This window comes from Trachurus japonicus, chromosome 21 (genome assembly GCF_045865225.1).
Source record: "Trachurus japonicus isolate A0001 chromosome 21, Traja_1.0".
NCBI classification, from domain to species: Eukaryota; Metazoa; Chordata; class Actinopteri; order Carangiformes; family Carangidae; genus Trachurus; species Trachurus japonicus.
In genome coordinates, this window is record NC_140927.1 from 33,088,998 (window position 1) to 33,100,809 (window position 11,812).

At 44.6% G+C, this 11,812-nt stretch overlaps 1 protein-coding gene across 1 annotated transcript; it reads left to right on the forward strand.

Annotated features, from left to right (window-relative positions):
• Positions 1 to 11,278, forward strand: LOC146965595 (uncharacterized). The gene is made up of 8 exons (XM_085765062.1): positions 1 to 425; positions 4,804 to 5,056; positions 5,194 to 5,223; positions 5,396 to 5,582; positions 7,309 to 7,482; positions 7,574 to 7,747; positions 8,528 to 8,574; positions 10,705 to 11,278. The coding sequence occupies exons 2-8, from the start codon at positions 4,813 to 4,815 to the stop codon at positions 11,235 to 11,237; spliced, it is 1,389 nt and encodes a 462-aa protein (XP_085621188.1). The 5' UTR covers positions 1 to 425; positions 4,804 to 4,812; the 3' UTR covers positions 11,238 to 11,278.
• Positions 11,279 to 11,812: the final 534 nt, after the last annotated feature.

Below are 11,812 nucleotides of genomic sequence, written 5' to 3' on the forward strand. Positions count from 1 at the left end.
CGTCGTGTGAAGGTAAGGTGAACAGTCTGAATGTTTTCCTCGTTAACACCTGTCGTTACCTGAGTTCTCTGCCCTTCAACTTGTTGTTGTGTTGTTGTTATGTTATTATAATGTTACTGTAGCTGAGTCAGAGCTGTAACTGTAAAGTCTGGACCGACAGAACCGTGTCCTCCATGTTGTGTGGATGTTGTCGGTAGAAGCGCTGGAATAAGAGCAGAAGCAGAGTTAGTGGATGGTCAGTAGTTGAACACAGAGTGGTTCTTTGTGTGCAGCTCCACTTCCTGATGACTGGAGGCAGCTTTATCGCCTGAATCAGCCTGTGGAGGAGGCAGAGAGGAGCTGCTGCTCTGCCGCTGTCTGAGCCACTAAACGCAGCCTGAGCTCGTCCGGACAGCCGCTGGAGAACAGCTGGGACTTTGTCTGTGGTGAGTGGTCTGTCTGTGGTGAGTGGTCTGTCATTAGATTTACAGGACTGATGTGGACTTCTTTTTTGTTTTGTTTTTTTTATCAAACGGCCTGAAATTAACGGAGGTTGTTTAATACTATGGTATTAACAGTTAAAATAAATTTGAAGCAATTTGGTTGAATTATGGGTGTTTTATTGAATTTAGTAACACTCTTTGTCCCCAGAGGACAACAAGTGTTGATTTCACACCTCATTTATATGAAATAGCCTAATACCTATTTTCTGAATTTCACAAAACAGAAAATGACCCCAACTGGTTCGACTGCTAAAAAGCACAAAACATAACATTATCACACATATTTGTGTTATAAAACAAATCAACATTAATTTCCAAAACATTTAACATTTAACAGCATTCAAAGCTAACGTTTCAGAATCAGTCTTCATTCAGAAACAGTCTGCATGTGTCCTCAGATGCAGGTAGTAATAGTGTGTTGTGTGCACATGTGTGCATTGCATTTTTGGCCCATTTTGCCTCTTTTGACATCAGTCTGGCGAGGGCAGAATGCGCACTAACCCTTTATTTTATTATTTTTTCTTAACCTTTATTCCAATCCCTCAATCTTAACCTTCAAATCTTAAAAATGTGCGCTCCCGCCAGTGCAAGTGCTTCTGATTCTCAGAAAAATTAAGTTGAGGGGCAAGTTTAAGGGTTGTATCGCCCTCAATATTGAGATTTTCCGAAAATCCACCTACTGTCTACCTTTCAGTTTTGTAAATCTTGACCATAGTAGACCCCCCCCCCCTCTTCTCAGAGTACACCAGAATGCTTCGCTCACATTTTAAAATCACAAAAATTTTCGGGGGGGGATGCCACCAGACCCCCCTACAGGGGTTTAGCTACTCACCTTTTTCACCCCCTCTGGGTTTGCAATGCATCTTCAGGTATATGCACCCCTAACCCCTCATATAATGTGGCTCTTTGCATTACGACAGTAAAAAATTTGGGCTCTAAGACCCTGGTTGGCCACCCCAGCCCCTAGTTGGACAGGTCTGAAGGTAGAGGCCTGACAAAGTGCAATCCACTTCTCCAGGTTGGGGTTGGACACATAGCCAACAATAAAGTTACTATAAGCACGGAGAAAAAAAAGTGCTGGAGCATGATGTGTTCACATGATGCCCCCTTCACATTTCTGACTGCCCCCTCATATACTATGCCTGCCTAGAACCGGCCCTTCCACGTTTCACCACAACGTAGCTGCAATGGAGAGTGGCGCTGTTCATAGGCCATAGGTTACTTAATTTTCAGCTGTGGTCGAGAGAGCTAGAGAGTGAATGGAGAGAGGGACCGCTACGCCGGTCAATCAAATCAATGTTGTTGTTTTTTTATTGTTTCACAGTGGTTACGTTCAACAGGATCAGCGGTTCTCGGCCTTTTGGGGGTCCTGGACCGCTCCGTATTTCTGATCTCTCCTGTAGCCTGGCCGGGTCTGGCTCCAAGTTTGAGTAAACTGTCTCATATCTATTTTCTGCAAGTTCTGGTGAATGTAACAATCCACTCATAGCCCACGATCGCTCGTTTAAACAGTTTCTTAGCTGCTTCGTCCGTGCCAGCAGCCTGGACCCGATGCGGCTGGACTCACGAGCGGAGCAATAATGCACATCTGTCAGCAGCTGCTCTTGAAGGGACAGATTAGATGCTGATTTTCTTAACAGTGACTTTGTTGCATCCAAACATTTAGCATATATCTGTCGGGTGCTGTCTCTTATCCGGTACAAAGTAGGAGATGACAGAACTACTTTAATCGAGGGAAAGCTACATTGTTGCGAGTTGACTCCGGCCGGCGTATAGGAAGCTATAAGTACACACTAAGCCTGTGAATATTCTCATTTGTCCCGGTCATAGTTATCTCAAGGAAATTTAAATTGAATGCAACTGGACTTGGTTATTTGTCTAGGAAGACGTTTCATCTCTCATCCAAGATCCTCTTGGATTACAAGTTACAGTTGCATTCGATTTAAATTTCCTTGAGATAAGTGCACACTGTTTCGGCTGCCAATTCGGTCATAGTTTATTTGTAATGTGTTTTCTTCATTCTTCATTAGGCTAATGTGAACACTAGAACCACCAAGACGGTCTCTCACAGGTATTTGTGTTTTTCTTACGTAAATGCAGTGTTGTTTTCGTTAACGATGTCGATGACGAAATATTTTCGTTGACGCCCCTTTTTTTCATGACGATAACGAGACGGTGACGAGATAAACATGGCTCTCTGATGACGAAAACATGACAAGACGTGTATGAGTTTTCGTTGACGAGAACGGACGTAAATGTCAGTGGTAGGGCTGTGATCGCCTCTAAATTCCATATTATGGATTGTCATTACTCTAAGCTTACTCTAACGATTTAGCAACAGCTCCGTCAAAAGTAGAACAACGCTGCTGAGACGAGCCGCGGTGCGCCCGGTGCTTGTGATCAGAGCGGCAGAGAGCAGGTGCAGCCATCTGACATGCAGCGCACATTCTGCTCAACACACCTGCCGTCACTCGACCAGAAGATATATGGACGTATTTTAAATATAATCCAGCAGAAAAAAAAACTGAATGCACTAGGCTACTGTTACCAATTTATTTGTGTGTAGGCTAATGCATAATCCTTAGACCATAAGCCATTGGGTGGAAACATATGTGTAAAACCATTCCTTTATTGAATTCATTTGTTAAAAGACTTTTTTTTTTTTTTTTACCAAACTAGACTAAAACCTTGTTGAGTTTTCGTAGACTAAAACTATCACATATAGAAATGACTAAAATTGACTAAAACGAATAAGTATTTTCGTCAAAAAGACTAAGACTAAGACTAAATCTAAAATGCCTGCCAAAAACAACACTGCGTAAATGACTTTGTTTACATTAAAACTACAGGTCTCTCAGTCCGTGACTTTTCCATATGTGATGGTTTCTGAAACTCCATTTGCCCTCACCTGCTGTGTCCTATTATACAAAAAGTCCTCTATCCATTGTATAACTCCCTCATCTAAACCATAAGATCTTGTCTTAGTAAGTAATCTTTTATGTGGGACTTCGTCAAAAGCTTTTTTAAAGTCCATATATACAATATATACAGTCAATTCATACAATTTTTATATCATAGTTTTGTTTTGGATGCTTGATATAATTTACTTTGCACACAAAAACAGAATTATTTCACACACACAAAAAACTACCTGGGTCAAAATTATGAGACTGTGTCTGAGTGAACACTGAAATACCTTCTGTCTGTTGTTGGCCATCACTGCTGTGAGTCGCACTGATGTTTGTCTTGTGTAAAGATGGAGGACATTTCAGATTTATCCTACCAGTGTTAAATACTGTATATTAATTACCAATCCAGGGATGTGATGGCACTAAATAGAGTCACATCCCTTACCACATACATGGTGGTATCAGTCTTAAGCCTGCCACACACATAAAGATTTTATAAATCTCAACCGATTTTTTATCTGTGAGAGACCCCACACATGAAGATAAAAAATCTGTGATTGAACAGTTTTGATTGTATTGTGTGTGGTGAGCTGCGATTTTCCAAACACAGCACACCACACACATTAAGAGTCAACCCTCCGGTCAGAAAACTCAGAAAGAGATCCACGGCATCAGCAGCGAATAGGGGTGTCGTTGTAGCTACTCTTTTGGATCTTTTTCCAGAATGGACAATGAGAGCGACGTAATTTTTTTTTTTAATGAAAGCGGGGCACTTCAGCCTTTACAACGATCCCATCGGTGTGTGTCTGTGGCTCCGGACGCCGAGCAGTCAAGCTGCTGTCCAATAGGGACCCATGCGCTGTCACATGACGGGCTGTGAGCGGCGGTCACATGATCGTTTAAACATGGCTGCTCTATTTCTGGCTGTGGCCGGCTATGAGCGCTACCGTCTTTGCTATCGGCTATCAGGAAATCTCCCATGTGCGTGAATGTCTGTGTGAACCTCATGTAATGCCAGGGCTGCACCGTGGCTCTCTGTGGGATTGCCGGTGCTGTGCCGAGAAGTGGCTTGTTGCCGCGAGCAGCATGCAGAGCTCGGCAAGCAGAGCTCAGCAAGCAGGCACTTCTCCGCACAACACCGGCTTTCCACACACAAGATGACTTTTGATTGAAATGGCCACGGTTGTCAGTCCCAATAATCGTAAATATTGAACATGCGCAGAACGTTTTCCGAGCCGATTGTCGGGGGAATTTTTGACTCTTAACACACCACACACTACAAGAGAATCTTAATAATCTGAAGAGCTTAAGATAATCGGGCGATGTCTGTCTGTGGTCGGAAGGGGGAAAATCTTATCTTTAAGTGTGTGGCAGGCTTTAGTGAAACAGTGTCACTGATCTGATTCTGTCAGGCAACAGAGATGGCGACGCCTGTGAAGGAGGAGCTGCTGCAGATTTTGATGAAGTTGGGGAGAACTGAGCTGCACCGCTTCCAGTGGTACCTGCAGAATGCTGACTTACTGGATAGTTTCCCTGCCATCCCAAAGTGTGAGCTGGAGGATGCAAGAAGAGAGAAAACGGTGGACTTGATGGTTGGCATGTACACTACTGAGAATGTTCTGCAGGTGGCAAGGTTCATTCTGAAGAAGATTGGAATTAATGAAGGTCAGTCATGGAAAGTGCAGCCAGGGTTTTACCTTTATTAAATCTCTTGGCTTTGTAACTATTTCCACACAGAGGACAAAGCCAACTGGGTTGGTCCTGCTACTCCTCATGATTAATGATTCCCTTTCCTCCAACAGGACAAGACCCGTCAGCAGCAGCAGCAGCAGGTAAAGTTCAGCACCTTTTGTGAGGGAATGTCACAATTCACGGTTCTAGTCATCACCATGACTACATGACTTTAGATTCAAATATTTCTGTGTGTTTACATTCATTTACTATGACCTGTTGTTACGAGGACCTTTACCTTACTGTCCTATTACCTGTTGTTTATTCATTCAGAAGCTCTTTACAAATGCCAGCCTAAACTCAAAAACAAGCTGAAGGAGAAGTTCCAGTGTGTGTTTGAGGGCATCGCTAAAGCAGGACACCAAACCCTTCTGAACCAGATCTACACAGAGCTCTACATCACAGAGGGAGGGGCTGGAGGAGTCAATGACGAACATGAGGTCAGACAGATTGAAACAGTGTCCAGGAAACCAGACAGACCAGAAACAACCATCAGACAAGGAGACATCTTTAAAGCCCCACCTGGAAGAGACCGACCAATCAGAAGAGTGATGACAAAGGGAGTGGCTGGCATTGGGAAAACAGTCTTAACACAGAAGTTCACTCTGGACTGGGCTGAAGACAAAACCAACCAGGACATACACTTCACATTTCCCTTCACCTTCAGAGAGCTGAATGGGCTGAAAGAGAGAAAGTTCAGCTTGGTGGAACTTGTTCATCACTTCTTCTCTGAAACCAAAGAAGCAGGAATCTGCAGGTTTGATGAGTTCCAGGTCGTCTTCATCTTTGACGGTCTGGACGAGTGTCGACTTCCTCTGGACTTCCACAACACTGAGATCCTGACTGATGTGACAGAGTCCACCTCAGTCAACGTGCTGCTGACCAACCTCATCAGTGGGACACTGCTTCCCTCTGCTCGCCTCTGGATAACCACACGACCTGCAGCAGCCAATCAGATCCCTCCTTACTGTGTTGACATGGTGACAGAGGTCAGAGGGTTCACTGACCCACAGAAGGAGGAGTACTTCAGGAAGAGGTTCAGAGATGAGGAGCAGGCCAGAGGGGTCATCTCCCACATCAAGAGATCACGAAGCCTCCACATCATGTGCCACATCCCAATCTTCTGCTGGATCACTGCTACAGTTCTGGAGGAGCTGTTGAAGACCAGAGAGGGAGGAGAGCTGCCCAAGACCCTGACTGAGATGTACATCCACTTCCTGGTGGTTCATCTAAAACTGAAGAAGGCCAAGTACGATGGAGGAGCTGAGACAGATCCACACTGGAGTCCAGAGAGCAGGAAGATGATTGAGACTCTGGGAAAACTGGCTTTTGAGCAGCTGCAGAAAGGAAACCTGATCTTCTATGAATCAGACCTGACAGAGTGTGGCATCGATATCAGAGCAGCCTCAGTGTACTCAGGAGTGTTCACACAGATCTTTAAAGAGGAGAGCGGCCTGTACCAGGACAAGATGTTCTGCTTCGTCCATCTGAGTGTTCAGGAGTTTCTGGCTGCTCTTCATGTCCATCTGACCTTCATCAACTCTGGACTCAACCTGATGTCACAGCAACAAACAACCTCCAAGAAGACTGAAACAACAGGAGTCACATCTGCAGAGAGAAACTTCTACCAGAGTGCTGTGGACGGGGCCTTACAGAGTCCAAATGGACACCTGGACTTGTTCCTCCGCTTCCTCCTGGGTCTTTCACTGAAGACCAATCAGAATCTCCTACGAGGTCTGATGACTCAGACAGGAAGTGACTCACGGTCCAATCAGGAAACAGTCCAGTACATCACGAAGAAGATTGAAGAGACTCGCTCTGCAGAGAAAAGCATCAACCTGTTCCACTGTCTGAATGAACTGAATGATCGTTCTCTAGTGGAGAGGATCCAACGGTTCCTGAGCTCAGGAGATCTCTCCACATATAAACTGTCTCCTGGTCAATGGTCGGCTCTGGTTTTCATCTTACTGTCATCAGAAGAAGATCTGAACATGTTTGACCTGAGGAAATACTTTGCTTCAGAGGAGGCTCTTCTGAGGCTGCTGCCAGTGGTCAAAGCCTCTAACAAAGCTTTGTAAGTAGAGATAGTTGGATTTATTCATCATTACATAAAAACCCTTCTGTCTTTTCAACAGGACAGAAAATAAACTCCTTTCTTCTTTAATTCCTCATGATCATTTCTTCAGACTGAGCAGCTGTAACCTCTCAGAAAGAAGCTGTGAAGCTCTGTCCTCAGTCCTCAGCTCCCCGTCTTTTAATCTGAGACACCTGGACCTGAGTAACAACGACCTGCAGGACTCAGGAGTGAAGCTGCTGTCTGGTGGACTGGAGAGTCCACAATGTAGACTGGAGACTCTCAGGTGAGGATCCATCCAGCTGTTTATCTGACGCCACTTGAACACAGCAGCAGGTGTTGACAGAGGGTCCCTGTGTGTTGTTGTGTGTGTTCAGTCTGTCAGGATGTCTGGTCACAGAGGAAGGCTGTGCTTCTCTGGCCTCAGCTCTGAGCTCCAACCCCTCCCATCTGAGAGAGCTGGACCTGAGCTACAATCATCCAGGAGCCTCAGGAGTGGAGCTGCTGTCTGCTGGACTGGAGGATCCAGACTGGAGACTGGACTCTCTCAGGTATGGAGAGGCTGCTGCAGCCACACTCACTGTCTGATAGAGGAGGAGGAGCTGGAACATCTTCTATGGCCCCGTTCACACCTGGTATTAACATCTGTCTCAGGTGATCCATGCATTGATGACATCAGAGCCCATCACTCAGACCATATCCACAGGTGGTGTAGGCCACAGTGAAGCTCCGCCCACTCCACTGACGTCCTCTGTCTCAGTCTGACTCGTCCCAACACAGTTTATACTGAAGCCAAAATCTGTGTTTCAAACATGAGCTGTGCAGCTTTCATCAGCCACAGTGATGAACTACTGTGATCAGGAGTTTCTCCTCATGACGACTTCAGTGTCTCATCATGACTCACTCTGTCATATTCAGGAGAAGAGATGTCAGTGATGAAAGCAGCTGTTGGCAGCTGTGCTCTGAGTCTCTCCAGATGTTTGGATCAGACTTTATTTCAGAGTGTATCAGGAAACATTTCAGCTGCAGCTGGTTGAACTGCTCCTGAACCAACAGAGTGTTTGACCTGAACAGTCCCAGAGACTGTAGACACCTGTTGAGTGTGGACACACTAATAACAACACAGCAACAAGATGAAGTATTTCCTCCTCGTCTCCTCCTGTTCTGTATCATCACTAGATAAAGACTCCAGCTCCTTCTTAGTGTTCATCCATACATACAAGCCTCCATGTGAACACAGTGATAAAACAGTGTGTGTGTGAGAGCCATGTAATGTCCATGTGTGCATGCTGCCAGAGAAGGTGCTGCTCTGACCCCCCTCCTCCTTTCAGGGTGGAGCCTGCTGGAGTCCCATGGTTGACACCAGGTCTGAGGAAGTGTAAGTCTGTTTTTACTTTGATTCATGGAAACGAGGGATGCACATGTTTAACCTTTTAACCATTAACAAGAGCTTTGACCGATTAATACTATCAGTTATTTATTTATTTAATTATCATCTCCTTATGTTGACAACTCATGGGGGCGTGTCGACACGTGCAGATTTCCACGCGCCTTCAATCATATTTCGCAGTAAAAAGTTTCACAGGAGGACTGACAGTATGTGCAGCAGCCGCCATGAAGGAAAATCAGATCATAAATGTAGCTACACAGCAGGTCCGTGCAGAGACCTTTGGAGGGGCAGGTGCTAAAAAAAAAAGGCATAAAAACTATATATATATATATATATATATATATATATATATATATATATATATATATGATCATAATGATGATGAGAAAAGAAAACACATTAACTAAATGTACCGTCTATGCTGAGATTCAAACCCCTACTAGAGAATGGTTCTGCTTACTAAGGTAGATGCTTTACCAGGTGAGCTATCAGTCATAATGTTACAAAGTGACTACCGTCGTTAAGAGGTTGCCGGCGATAAAACAGCATGCCCCAACCGACTTTTATCTTGATCACATCAGCAGGACTGCATCTTCACGCAGCGGTCGCAGTCACCTCGGTCCGACCGTTGTGGCGTTTGCCCACATTCCCCTATGGCCAGTCCGTCACCACTCCCGTTTCATAGCGTAAATGCAATATTGTTGCTGTAACATGTGATCTGTCGGATTTTGGCGCCGAGCCCGTCTCTAGCTGCGGCGGGGGCACGTCGGGGCACGTCTTGGTGCATGATGTGACCAAATTGAGCCTTTCATTTCATTTAGAAATAAATAAAAAATTATTACTATTTGTTAAATGTTATTCTTGAAGGGCTACTGACAGGCCTTCACACAAATACACACGCAAAAAAAAAAAAATAGCCCCGACAAAAGGGCACTTTGGGCATCAAGGAGCCAAGGGGCAGGTGCTTCAGCACCCTCCGCCCCCCCTCTGCACGTGCCGGCTACACAGACATAGATGTGCATCACCTGTAACAACGGCGCTGAAAAACAATGAAAAAAATAAATAAAAGAGGATGCCGATGCAGCTCTCCTGCAGCTCCACAGAGGAGCTCTGCTGTTCCTTCAGTGTGGTGTTTGGCTGCACTTTGTATAAAACAGTTCAACAATGGACGATCTAACCTCCATATGAGCGATCAGCTGAGACAGAGCACGTGTGCATTTAAAGGGATAGTTCAACATTTTGTCAAATTGGCCCATTGCCATAATCCCTATCGTCATAGCAGTAGGTTCGTTACCTTTAATTGTCGGTGAAAGATATTTTTAGAACAGCGGAGCAGAGCCGTGAGCTGCTCAGAGCTACGCTACGGAGGCTGGGATTTCTTGGTTTCCCTCATTAAACTCATATACACAATCCAACAACTCCACAACACTCTGGTGGACAAGTTGTGACCTGCACATTCACCACACTATGAGATAATAACACAACGTTACCACACAGAGTTGTTTTAGAGGGAAATGCATGCAAAACCGCTGATGCGCGTTGCATTCAGGGACAGTTTTTCATCAAGGAGTCTCTGTATTTCCCTCTAAAACAACTCTGTCTGGTAACGTTCTGTTATTATCTCATAGCGTGGTGAATGTGCAGGTCACAACTTGTCCACCAGAGCGTTGTGGGGTTGTTGGATTGTGTATTTGATGAGTTTGATGAGGGAAACCAAGAAATCCCATGAGCCTCCGTAGCGTAGCTCTGAGCAGCTCACGGCTCTGCTCCGCCATTCTAAAAATAGCTTGCACCGACAATTAAAGGTAATGAACCTACTTCTATGACTATAGGGGTTATGGCAATGGGCCAATTTGTCAAAATGTTTAACTATCCCTTTAATGGCAAAAAAATAATAATTGGAGCGTCGTAATCTTATTGGTTAACGGTTAATAATCGGTTAACGAGTGTCGGTTATCAGTCAGAAAAAAAATTCAAAATGTGCATCCCTACTGGAAACAAAGCAGCACATTCAACCATCTTCACACTGTCACATCACTGACCTCATGAGTTTTCATCAAACTGTCAATAACTGATCAATGATCAATAACTGCAGCTGTGTCTTGTTCTCTCCATCAGATTCCTGTCCACTCACAATCGACACAAACACAGTGAACAAAAACATCAAACTGTCTGACAACAACAGGAAGGCAACACGTGTGGAGAAGCATCAGTCATATCCTGATCATCCAGACAGATTTGACGAGTGTCCTCAGCTGCTGTGTTCAACTGGTCTGACTGGTCGCTGCTACTGGGAGGTCGAGTGGAGAGGAATGGTTGATATATCAGTGAGTTACAGAAGAATCAGAAGGAAAGGAAACAGTAGAGACTGTTGGTTTGGAATGAACGATCAGTCCTGGAGTCTGGACTGCTCTGATGTTGTTGGTTACCACGTCAGGCACAATAGCAGAGAGACACATACCTCCTCCTCCTCCTGTGTCTCTAACAGAGTAGCAGTGTATGTGGACTGTCCTGCTGGCTCTCTGTCCTTCTACAGAGTCTCCTCTGACTCACTGATCCACATCTACACCTTCAACACCACCTTCACTCAACCTCTGTATCCTGGCTTTGGATTCTGGTCCAGTTCTGGTTCCTCAGTGAGTCTGTGTTGATTGAACCAGAGTCTCCTTCTGTCACAGAAACCTTCTCACTGTTGAACAGACAGTTCAGTCTCTACACGTCTGTGTCTGTCTCTCACTCACATCGTTTTCACTGGACAGAGATGAATACAGTTTAATAATGAACTCATCAGCGTCATGACAACAGAAAAATCACTGGGACCTGAAAACAAGAAGAAGTTTATGAGAATCACTGAGAAGAGTTTAAAAAATCAACTGATTTAATCCATGAATGTAAATAATCTGATGTGAAATAAACAACAACATGATTCAAAAAAGAATCAGTAAATAAATAAATAAATAAACAAACATATAGACCACTCTTAGCAAGAGTTGCGAACGCTTACTGGTGGCAGAAAAATAGCGGAAGTAAGCAGCAAATACACATGGAGGTACAGTCAGAAAGAATAGAGAAAATAGAGAGAAAAAAGAGGGGAAATGTCCTGTTGTGCCGTTGGATGTCAAAACCTAAATGCAAAGATAACCAGCTTCATTTTTACCGTATTCCGTCGTCGAAGACGCCATTTGAGGCAAATCGAAGACATCTATGGTTGCAAGCAATAAAACGG

Excerpts from the sequence above, each read along its gene's own strand:
- LOC146965595 (XM_085765062.1), top strand. The coding sequence starts at position 4,813 with ATGGCGACGCCTGTGAAGGAGGAGCTGCTGCAGATTTTGATGAAGTTG. Across the intron at positions 5,224-5,395 it reads GTCAGCAGCAGCAGCAGCAG|AAGCTCTTTACAAATGCCAG; the intron begins GTAAAGTTCAGC and ends TTATTCATTCAG. Across the intron at positions 8,575-10,704 it reads GACACCAGGTCTGAGGAAGT|ATTCCTGTCCACTCACAATC; the intron begins GTAAGTCTGTTT and ends TCTCTCCATCAG.